This window comes from Sinocyclocheilus rhinocerous, unplaced genomic scaffold (assembly GCF_001515625.1).
Source record: "Sinocyclocheilus rhinocerous isolate Xijiao unplaced genomic scaffold, SAMN03320098_v1.1 scaffold909, whole genome shotgun sequence".
In the NCBI taxonomy this organism is placed as follows: Eukaryota; Metazoa; Chordata; class Actinopteri; order Cypriniformes; family Cyprinidae; genus Sinocyclocheilus; species Sinocyclocheilus rhinocerous.
The window spans coordinates 261,183-273,735 of NW_015666359.1; the positions used below are offsets into that span (position 1 = coordinate 261,183).

The 12,553-nt window shown below is 37.4% G+C and overlaps 1 protein-coding gene across 1 annotated transcript in view; it reads left to right on the forward strand.

Moving 5' to 3' along the window:
• The window catches only part of LOC107732245 (ribonuclease inhibitor-like), a gene marked incomplete at its 5' end in the record, with an annotated part of 70,896 nt that overhangs the window by 54,852 nt on the left and 3,491 nt on the right, over window positions 1–12,553 (forward strand). The window contains one exon of the mRNA XM_016543521.1: window positions 4,158–4,331. Coding sequence (XP_016399007.1) covers window positions 4,158–4,331 — 174 coding nt within the window. The remainder of the gene's footprint in view (window positions 1–4,157; window positions 4,332–12,553) is intronic.

A 12,553-nucleotide genomic window follows, 5' to 3' on the forward strand; every position in this document is an offset into this window, starting at 1 on the left:
GAAGTGAAGTCCGAGATATATGCTGTAACCACCACCACAGCTGTTACATAAACACAAATTATGCACAATTGATTTGGTCATCTTTATTTCCTACAAATACAAAAGCAAGAGTTATTCTTTTTTTACTGTTGGATTTTAGTATTCTTCCAATACTTGGTATTATTGCCATCTCCTCTTCATCTGTTCTTCATTATTTTGCGAGCCTTCTTGCTGTTGACTGAGTAGAAGTCAAATGTTAATTTAATTACTCTAATTAAGAAATGTAACAGGTTGGATTAGAGAATTTTTAATTATGTGAAAAGATTAGATTACATGAAAAGATTAGATAGAGTACGTGAAAAAAAGCTGCTGCACATTGAAATTGACACTGAATGAAATTTATTTAATACCAAATGTTTGTAAAGTCATGTAGCCTACACCCATGAACATTTTATGCTTAAAGCTTTACCTGATTGAATTGTTTTTGTACTTCATTTTTAGCTGCTGTCACGTTCTTCTTTTTTTGCCCATGGGATACCATGAAAATTAATATTAGTTCAATAACCTACCGTTCTGCCAGTTTTCACCTCTGTTATTATAACAGTGACTAAGAATTAAACATATGCGTTGACTCAAAGTATGCAGACTTCTTTTTGTCGATGCTGTTGCCATGGTGAATCATAATTCCGGAGCTCCATTGATCATGACTTTTCATAGTCCTGGTGCACGCGCTAAAGTCAGAGTCAATCTACTCAGAGTTGACTGAACTAACACAATTCAGCTGTTCTGAAACCGAAAACTCAAGAGTTTCCCATCTCAGGGTAAGTCAACTCAGAGTTCAAGTTTTAACTCAAGTTGGTTGAGAGTTCAAGTTAGTTGAACCTCCTTATTGAAACGGGCCCAAGGTCACTGAAACCTAACATTTTTGAAAACTCCTGCCAGGGTGAAGATTTTCAAAAGCTCCGGTTGCAGTGTTATCGTGTAGACAGTGAAACCGGAGTTTTTGGCTTGTGACGTCGGAGCATGCGCTGTTATCTCCGCCTACTGGAAACATTTTCAGGCTTCTGATTGGCCAACATGGCTTTATGGTTGAGATTTAATTTTGCCACCTGTTGGCTTGGCATGCTCTTGACAGTGCTTCATAGCATGCGTTTGCGTTTTCATGTAGACAGAGATTTTTTTTAAAACGGAAGAAGGAAAAACTGTTTATAAAAATACCAGTGTACGTGTGGACATGGCTTCAGAGTGTTGAAAAGTAACACTGAAACAGTGTTAAAGTTAATGATATAATTAGTTGATTAACTGAATAATGATTGAGCATTAATGAGGAACACCTGCTGTTAACAAACTGAACCACTGAAAGAAAGAGAAACAAGAACAGAAAAAAAGAGATGAGACGAGCAGAAACACAAGAACTACAACTGACTTCAGCTACAGCCTTAGATGAAATCAACACACGATAAAAGAAGACATTAAATCTCTCAAGTTCTCGGCAGAGGTTGATTAAACAACTCCACAAACAGCATTACCAGCTTCACGCATTACTAACCAGGGGTGCGTTTCCCAAAAGCATCGTTAGTTAAGTATGGTCGTTAGTTCCATTGAACTCTATTAGTAACGACGGAACTTGCGAGCAAAGTTGCTTTTCGGAAACGCGCCCCAAATTGATTTTAGATGTTGATGTTTTAGTTTTGTTTGAGTTACCATTATCGAGGTCAGTGTTTGCTTTAGTTGGGCTCTTGACCCTTGACTTTAAAACATTAGTATTTATTTGATTGCAGTAACTGTGAGTTTATTAGACATGTTTGTTATGGCAATCAGATGTTGGTGATTATGTTTCAATAAAGACATTGGTAGTGATGGGTGTTTTCAAAGCACTGCTTCGTGAAGCTTTGAAACTTTTGTGAATCATTTGTTTTCAAAACAGTGGATTTGATTAGTGATGGGAGAAACAAACCTTTTTGAAGCTATGAATCAATTGAACCAATAAAACATGCAAAAACAGCTTTTACAAACCCATTGCAAATACTTTCTTCAAAGTATAATATATTAAATGCACTTTAAATAATAAAATACCATAAAATATGAAATGTCTGTATATATGTGATTTAAAAAAAAAAAATTATTCATTTGCAGGGCTTGTTTAGTTTGTTTTATGGAGAGCTTGTCTAAACAGGCCAGTAAGAGACTATTAACTACCGCTCATCCTTTTAAATACACAAATTAAAAAATGATTCTTCAAAATGATTAAACTGATTCGAGATCAAGTAAAAACCATAGATGCTGGAACTGGCATGATTCATGGGTTCACAGAGATCGCCCCCCAGCGGCAAACCATTAAAATTTCGAAACAGTTATGACGTAACGAAGCCTCGTTTACTGAAATCACATGACTTTGGCAGTTTGATACGCGCTCGGAACCACTGTTTCGGAAAAAAATGATTGACCACATAATAAAAATATTTACTCATACTTGTGCAGTGTGATGTTACTGTCGGATCCAATATATAGTCGGCACAACATTGTCTTTTAATTTCAATCTTTTTGAAAATCCTGTCTAATTGTGCTTTGTTTTTAAATGAATTTGCGATAAAAAGAATTGACCTATCGGTGAGCCCCTCCCCTCGAACGCAGATGAGCCAATGGCATTCGAGTATCAGTTGCCCGGGGAGCAGAACTCGGACATCTTTAGGTTTCAGCGCCATAGAGAAACATTGGAAGATCCGAAGCTTGCATCGGTTAGATGGCGTTTATGCAACGAAAATGGAAAAACGATGTGTCTGCGGTACTTGTAACACTGATTCCAGGTGTCCTGAGAGGATAGGCAATATAATTTATTTTATTCTATTTCCTAAACCCAAACAAAACAGAGCAAAATGTCCCTAAGCATTCAAATCTAAGCCTAATGAAGAAATAAATTTTAATTTTCTGGTTGTCATACTCTCATTAAGTTACAATTTTCATCTGCTCAAGCAGAACGTTAACGTCATCTTGTGCTTCAGGAAGGTATCTCTGGCTAAAACTAGCTAACGTTAAAGTTAATGAGTCCATGCTAACGTACAAACCTAAATAGCAAACTGTTCTCACGTCATGTACAGTGTAGGTCAAAAACACATAAACGAAGGTCTACATTTCAGTGCCTCTCCATATTAAACTGGTTAAATGTACATTAATTTAATCATACCCTGCGATACATAAACAGTGTTGATCCTGCATGTTGTCATCCACGATCGTGACGGCTGTAACATGAGGCTTCTCCTGCTTGCATTGTGATCTGTAAACCCTCGCTTCCAAATTAATCGAGTTACCCACCATGTTTATTTTAAAATCTTTTATATATTTAATTCCCACTTGAATGGTGCTCCTTTTGTGTCTAAAATTGTTCAAAAACATCTTGTGACAAGGTTTTCACACAGACAGCTGTCATTGTAAGACAGTGAGCAGCTGCGTTTGTTTGTCCGAGGGAGCAACAGTAACTAAGGGGGGGCGGGGCTTACCGATAGGTCAATTAAACAAAAGACTGAATACTTACTGACGTGGTCTGGAACTTCATTAAAAATAAAGTTCATCCGAGCTTTCCTAGAAGGAAGGAAGCAAGGCAGGCAATATAAAGACTGTTTTCCACAACTTGGCACTGCACAGTGTCTTGTTTTCTTCAGAGTCATCTTTATCATTTGGTTTCTGCATAGACCTGCGTTTGCATTCCTCGTTATTTACACTACATGCACAAATCAGTGGCTAGTGATGTAGAAGCAGTTGTTGATCTTCTTCTGTGGAAGCGGTGCTTAGCCACACTATTCTTCTTAAAGTGGGAAATTCCACAACCTGTCATTTTGGCAGACTGGCTTTAATATAAGCTGTTTTTAGACTAACGAGAAAGTTTTGAGTTCTGAAACTTACAGGATGTTTTTTAAAATACACTGACCTCTTATATGTCAAAAGATCATAGGGAATTTCAATTTCTCCATTCATGTCCTCTTTAAAATAATTTCTTAGTTTGTGCTTGTGCTGGCAAGTTATAATCTCTGTAGCACTGATCCTGTGTGAGAGAGAAAAGTCGTGCTCATACAAACACACACAAGGAGGTGTTTCTTTTTTCTCCATGTCACACAAACATACTGTCACCATGAAGCTTAAACACAATCTCAGAGATCATTCATGTTCTTCACTCTCTGCAGGCTGTGGGGCTGCAGTATTGAAGAGGAAGGCTGTGCTGCTCTGATTTCAGCTCTGAGATCAAACCCCTCACACCTGACAGAACTGAATCTGAACTATAATAAAACAGGAGACTCAGGAGTGAAGCTGCTCTGTGCTCTACTGGAGGATCCACACTGTAAACTGAAGAAACTACAGTGAGTCTCTTCACATCTCAGTAACTATAAGGTTTCAAGTAAAAGGTAAAATTACTCAGATGTGTTTTCTGTAGCAGTGGTTTTGTTTGTTGTCCTCTCACCCTCAGTTTTAAACCCTTTTATAAATAGTGCCATTGGTAATTCACAGCGTGACGATATATAGCCATATCGCACAGGTACAATTTTGATATTTGGTTTAAACAACAGTTTAACGGCACAATTGTGTAAATACATAAGAAACAACAACAGAGTGTCTTTAAAAACTCTCTTTTGTGCAGAACTACTTTCTTCTGCCTGAGATTCAAATCTCAGTTTGACAGTTTTAACAGCTGAGCCCGAGCCTCGGTTACTAATTTGAAAACGGCACTTTAGAATATATTAATGAACGTTGAGTGAGTGTGATAACCTGCATCTGAGACAGCATTCATTCTTCAGCTCAATCTCATATTCACAATAAAACATTAGTTTGAACGTTTGCTAAAGAAAGCAATATCTTTTTCATACTATCCTTTCATCTGTTAAGGGTGATTTCTGATAACATCGCTGCTCACTCAGTGCATTTCTTGGCTGCATCTTACAAGCTGTTGTTGAAAGTAAAAATAACTTCCTTGTTTGCCACTCTGTTTCAGTCTCTTTCAATATAAAAGTCTGCTGACTCACTCATAAAACAGTCACTTGTCGCCATCTAATGGCGGAACAATGTAACTAAAGCATTCATTCTTCAGCTCAATCTCATATTCACAATAAAACATTAGTTTGAACGTTTGCTAAAGAAAGCAATATCTTTGTCATACTATCCTTTCATCTGTTAAGGGTGATTTCTGATAACATCGCTGCTCACTCAGTGCATTTCTTGGCTGTATCTTACAAGCTGTTGTTGAAAGTAAAAATAACTTCCTTGTTTGCCACTCTGTTTCAGTCTCTTTCAATATAAAAGTCTGCTGACTCACTCATAAAACAGTCACTTGTCGCCATCTAATGGCGGAACAATGTAACTAATCACCTTCATGAACACACGCACCATTTCCTAATACTAAATAATATTATTAAATTCTACTACTATTTACATAAAATATTATTTACTGCTTATGTATACTGAATATTAATATAATAGTAATAATAGTAATAGTAATAATAATGCTTGTTATTATTTAAAATTTTATATACATTTTTATAAACTCTTTTTTAATTTACCACTTGGCATGTTGACAATAACGTATATCTTCAACATTGTCTATGAGATATGTTTTCAGTGGACTTTCAAAATTTGCTTTGCTTGAGAAAACATGAAAATATTCAGTTTCTATGTTTTGTTTTTTCATTGGATTTAGTGAAGTTAATTTTTGGCAATCGAGATATGCCATCTAATGGCGGAACAATGTAACTAATCACCTTCATGTACACGCACCATTTCCTAATACTAAATAATATTATTAAATTCTACTACTATTTACAAAAAATATTATTTACTGCTTATGTATACTGAATATTAATATAATAGTAATAATAGTAATAGTAATAATAATGCTTGTTATTATTTAAAATTTTATATACATTTTTATAAACTCTTTTTTAATTTACCACTTGGCATGTTGACAATAACGTATATCTTCAACATTGTCTATGAGATATGTTTTCAGTGGACTTTCAAAATTTGCTTTGCTTGAGAAAACATGAAAATATTCAGTTTCTATGTTTTGTTTTTTCATTGGATTTAGTGAAGTTAATTTTTGGCAATCGAGATATAACAGCAACAGCGCATTTTTGCCAGCAAACCAAAGAGTACGTGCAACAATCCTGAAGAGTCATAGCAACAGATGAGATACGCCAAAGCAGCGGAGAATCCGCTTGCCCAGAAGCTTCCGTAACTGACGTAGATTTACAGAAAATTACCGGGTTTTTTTTTCAGATAAATCATTTCACATACTTATTCCCAACACTTTATTAAGCTTTAAGTTACATCTCAAATGACAAGGGACCAATTTATAATCATGTTTATATTAATTAGCCTGTGAACTCATTCTCTCAGACGGCCTGGGTATGCGGAGCATTCGCAGCTTAAATCCCAGCTAACAGAATTTTGTTATAAGAACGTTCTCCAAATATTCAGTGTTGGTTCTGGGAACATAAAAAATGTCCAGTTTTCTTGACGTTAGAGGAACATTTTAAAAAAGTATGATGTTCCTCAAACGTTCTTTCAACTTAATTTTGATTTAAAATTCAACATTCTAGGAACGTTGATTTGTAACATTCCAAGAACATAAAAATATCCAGTTTCCTTAATGTTAGTAGAATGCTATTTAAAGGTTAGTATGATGTTCCTGAAACATTCTTTCAATCATTCAAACACCTGCTGTGAACAAGCACTGAAAGAAAGAGAAATAAGAACACAAACTACAACTTTCCACAGCCTTAGATGAGCTGAAAATAAAAGATATTAAATCTCTCAAGATCTGTTTAAACAACTCCACAAACAGCATTACCAGCTTCACTTACAGTATTACTAACCAGATTGACTTTATTTCTGTCACACGTCTACAGAAGTTCTTATTGAGAATTAACAGAAGTTTAAATGTTGACGTCTTACTGAAAATGTTTCGTTTGAGGTCACCATCATGGAGATCAGCATTTGCTTTAGTTGGGCTCTTGACCCTTGATCCTCATCAGCCCGGAGCTGCTTCCGTGTACAACTGTTGGCGCAAGCTACATTAAAGTGATTGTTGAGTTGTTTCTTTTGCAGCAATTGCAGATGTTTTTAGAAAACATTTCTGTGTTAATAAAGCAGATCAACATGTCTGTTTTAATAACAGACAAATGACTGCATTAAAGTAGTTTAAACAGCTGTTTTTTCTGTTGTTTTTGTTATTTTTAGAATTAAAATGTTATGTGAGAAAGACGTAATAAACTCAAATGTGAATATATAAATATATATGACACACGGCTCCGGGGGTGAACAAAGGCCTCCTGTAGCGAGAATTGATACGTTTTTGTAAGAAAAATATCCATATTCAAAACGTAATAATCACTTTAATCTAGCTTGCGCTCACTGTTGTACACGGAAGCAGCTCCAGGCGGATGACGTATGAGGTTGGCTTTGCGCACTCAGAAGCGACGCACACGGAAACGCAGCAGAGAGATCAAAACAAAACAACGGTCACTAATTAGAAGTACAAAACGAGAATTTGTAAAGAAGAATGTCTTCTTACAAAAACGCATCAATTCGCTACAGGAGTCCTTTATTCAACCCCCGGAGCTGTGTGAGACGCTTTGTTTTAATGGATGGGCGCTTTTTATTTAACTTATTTTGGACTGATGCATGCAACACCCGCTGAGTGGCATTAAACAGCTTGAAAGATCAAAGACCATTTTTAATATAACTCTGACTGGATTCATCAGAAAGAAGAAAGTCATATACACCTAGGATGGCTCTGGGGTGAGTAAAACACAGCCGATTTTTCATTTTTGGGTGAACTAATCCTTTAAGTCAGCAAGTACAGAAAAAATCATTATTTCAACTACTTTAATGCAGTAATTTGTCTGTTGTTAAAACATGTTGATCTGCTTTATCAATGCAGAAATGTTTTCCAAAAACACCTGCAATTGCTACAAAAGAAGCGGGTCAACAAAAGTCAAGGGTCAAGAGCCCAACTAAAGCAAACGCTGATCTCCATGATAGTGACCTCAAACAAACATTTCGTTTGAGGCATCCTAGCGAATCCATGCGTTTTTTGTAGGAGAAATATCCATATTTCAAATGTCATAAACACTTTTTTCTCTCACTTCCGCTGACTGTCGTACGCGGAAGCCGTTCTAGCGGATGACGTAGGACATATGCGTTACATGATTATTGATAGGGATGCACCGATACCACTTTTTCCAGTACTCGCCCGATACCAATACTTTTATTTTGGGTACTTGCCGATACCGAGTACCGATACCGATATTTTTATTGCATTTGTACATTTTTTAAATATTTGATGAATGCGAAGAGAGAACAAAACAAAATGCTGGTCATGAATTAGAAGCACAAAACGAGGATTTGTAAAGAAAACCGTCTAAGGATTTCGATATAAGCCAAGAGGAGACTGGTTTTCCTTAGCTAAAGTAAGGAAACTTTGCTTCCTTTGCTCCTGCATTTCTCAGAGGCGCGCACACGACACCTACATCTTACATCATCCGCCTGAACGGCTTCCGCATACGACAGTCAGCGGAAGTGAGAAAAAAGTGTTTATTATGTTTGAAAATATGGATACTTATCTTACAAAAACGCATGGATTCGCTACAGGATGCCTTTATTCCCCCCCTGTCGTTTTGAATCAGCATAGCGTTTCAATATTTTAGTGAATGTTGAGCTATGCTCTGATTTAAAATTATAATTTGGTCAGCTCCTGAAATGGGTCATACCGTTCATATTACACAGCAATATAAGTAAATAGAAACTCGGTTGATAGAAGGACGCAGTTATTGCATAGATGGAGCAAGAACAATGTAAGTGTCTAAAATACATGCACACAGTTCTGATGAATGGTAAAAATCGCCCTCTTTAACAGTGCAGTTAAACTAAATGTACGAAGCTAAAATAACCAACATTAACAACAACATTGAAATAAGAACGCATGCATTTTTACGTGCATCTGGCTGATAGATCAACCATGATTTATCGGTCAATCAGATGCATTTTAAATCACTTTTTCTGTGTGCGTTCTTTGGATGTGTGTGCACATGGGCGAAGAAACAAGGTAGTCTATGTATGACCAGACGATTTATTCATATCCAAAACGAGACGATGTTAACATGCAGTGCATGTTTCATTCATACTCGAAGCAGGAGGGCCAGGGTTGCCAGGTTTTCACAACAAAACCCGCCCAATTGCTATTCAAAACTAGCCCAAAAATAGCCCAATCGCATTTCGAGGGGGGCTCCCCGTTAAAAATCGCGTAAAATACACGTTTTTGGCGGGGTTCCCCTGGGAAAATTCGCACTCCAGGAGCTAAATATCATGTTATCAGGGTCACTTTAACCCGCGGCAACAGTGATAAAGTAGCCCAATTCCGCGGGAAAACCGCAGACTTGGCAACACTGCGGAGGGTGCTCTCGCGCAGAAAGTCCAAAACGGCCCAGTAGAAGTAATAATAAATTATGACGTGCAGGAAATCTCTAATATGGACAAAGGCATCCAGCTATGGCTGTAGCTAAAAAAAAAAGGTCATTTCAGGTCATTTCCAGGTAATAAATATAGTATATGAAGAATGCAGTGCTAATTGACATAACATTTATAACAATATAGAAACTATTCTGCCTTATTATGTGTTTGTATAAGCCAATCCTAAAATTGTCATTAGGAAAACACAGAAAAAAAAATTATAGAATACAAATGATTGGTTATCGTCCAGCAGTGTATTTGATTTCTTAGCCAATTAGAAGACACAAGAAAAAATAAAGCCTGTAAATTTTTTTTTTTTTTTACATTTCTGTCCCCTCATTTCTGAAATGATGGCTATGTCCCTATGTGTGCAGTACAGAAAACAGTGCACGAATCTTCTTGTGCTTGAATGGTTTAAAGTCATATTAAAATGTGCACAAAGGAATCAATAAGAGGAATCGAAATTTTTATTTTATAACAACTAGACAATTCCTGACCTTAAGCATCCTATTCCAGAATTGGAATAGATTTTGGTAAATTGTATAACAACTAAACGATTCCTGACCTTAAGCATCCTATTCCAGAATTGGAATAGATTTTGGATTCCCAAGCCTAAGTATATGTTAACATGTTAAATAAAATGCTCTTTTTTTTGTCCTACCGAAAATGTCCCTGGAGTCCACCTTTGTTATTATTACAAACTACACTTTCAATGTGATTTTAAACCATTCAAGTCAAGAAGACTCGCGGGCTGTTTTCTCTGCTGCACACACATCCTTGTGTAAGTGTTCTTTAGCCTGTTGATTTTCATTCATAGTATTCAGCTAACTATGAAATATTTTACAATAAGATATCTAATATTTTTTATTTATTTATTTATTTGTTATTTTTTTTACCTTATTGGAATCGAAATTAGGAATTGACAAGAATTGGAATCATTAAAATTCAAACGATGCCCAACCTTACCCATACCCCACATTATTTTTTTACTGGCACCTTTCAATTCACACGGTTTTAGACCCTTTCTTTTCTTTTAAACCTTCACTTACCATTCTTTGCTTTTGCCCTTCTTAAAAACAACCACATAATCTTATACGTGAATGTACTTTTCAAAATTAGTTATAAAACAGTTGCTCCTGGCAACAGGGATAGGTAGTATGTTTGCTTAACATAGCGTCAAACATGACAATTTATGAGACTAATATCATGTTTTGCTCCAAAATCACTATATAACATCAGTCATGTTTGAAACAGTCAGCTTCTGTGGTTCCACGTTGCTTCTTGTCACAGTGAGACAGAAAATATTTTTTATAAAATTTTATACTGTGATAAAAGTTGTCAATTAATGTTGCATTGCAGTTGTGTGTTTATTGTCTTCCACGTTTCATCAGTCAAAGCATCTCTATCTGCATGTTATTCAGCTGTAGTGATATCTGATGCATTTGTCCATATAAGGGATTTCCTGGGACTCACTTGTGAAACAAACATTACAGTACATGCGTGTTAGGGTTAGCCATGCTCCATAGTGCTCACATCTTATTTTGGGTAAAAATAGAAAAATAATACTAAAGTACTTCGTAATGCAGTAACTTGAGTAGTTTTTCAGCAAACTACTTTTTTACTCTTACTTGAGTCATATTATTTTTCAGTAATTTTACTTGTACTCAAGTAAATTATTCCTTAAGTAGCAATACTTTTACTTAAAGGGGTCATGTGATGCTGCTAAAAAGAACATTATTTGGTGTATTTGGTGTAATGAAATGTGTTTATGCGGTTTAAGGTTAAAAAAACACATTATTTTCCACATACTGTACATTATTGTTGAGAGCTAAACTATACATGTGGCAAGCGGTGCAAACAACAATACCAGGAAAAGAAGCCATTACTCACTGTGATTGATGAATGATTTTGACTTACCACTGCTGTTTGATGAACTCGTGAAAAAACAGAGCAAGAGAGAAAAGAAACGGAGCGAGAAAAAAGAAAAAAAAAGAAAACAGCAATAGACGCAAATGGAAACGCGAATGACAAGCTAACCGGCTAACGAATGCTAACGCGCTGCACTTGCAGTTTTAGAATAAAAGCGAACGATCAAATTAATCAGATTAGTTTGATAGATAATATCAGAAATATGGTGGGAATTAAGTGCTATTTTATCACTTTAAACAACAGAGAGTGTCACGGTATGCTGTTGGAAGGAGTATGAGGGAAACGAGGAGTACAATCAAAAGTCTTTAATCCAAGGAACACACGGTAAATCCACACAAAGGGCGCTGGAGCAAACACACGTACACAACGAGTAGACCCGACAGAGACAGACTGCACAGACTGGGACTTAAATACAGGGGATGATTTGGGAAAAAACAGGTGCATGGGATGGAAGTCGGTATGGGTAACCATACTTGGCCACATGTCACGTCACTTTTTTATTTTTATTTTTTTATATAATCAAACTAATTAACAAAACGAGGACAAGAACATGACCAAATCAGGGAACAGAAACAGGGGCAAAACATGACATAGACAGTCCATGATCCTGACATATCGCCCCCCTCCCGGAAGGTGCGTCCTTGCACCGTAGAACAACAGAGGGGGGGAAATGGGTGGGAACTAAGGAGGAGGCTCAGGAGGAGGACGGATGTCCGGGAGGGGGCCGGCAGACAGAGTCCAGGGAGGAGACGATGGAGGGAGGAGCCAAGCAGGACCCAGGCCAGGATGGCGCTCTGGAGGAGCGGGCACTGGAGGGCGCTTTCTCTGGAGGGCGCTCTGGACTGGATTCAGGGACTGGAGCCCTCTTCTCTTCGGTTTGGCACTTTTGCTGTGCCATACTCAGCCGCGGTGCAGGGGGCGTAGCTCCTCTCCACGCTCACACCGTCCGCGGCTTTCTCCCTCGTGACGGGCATTGTCGCCGGCTCTCGCAACTGGTCTGACGGATACAGCTCTACGTCCGGGGCGATCCTTTGCTCCGTCGCTCGGCTTTGCCTCTGCCGACCGAGGCGGAGATCCGGAGATCCGTGGCAGAGCCAGAGCGACTGAGGACCAAGGTGGAGCTGGCGGGAGGAAGGAGCCCAACGGAGCC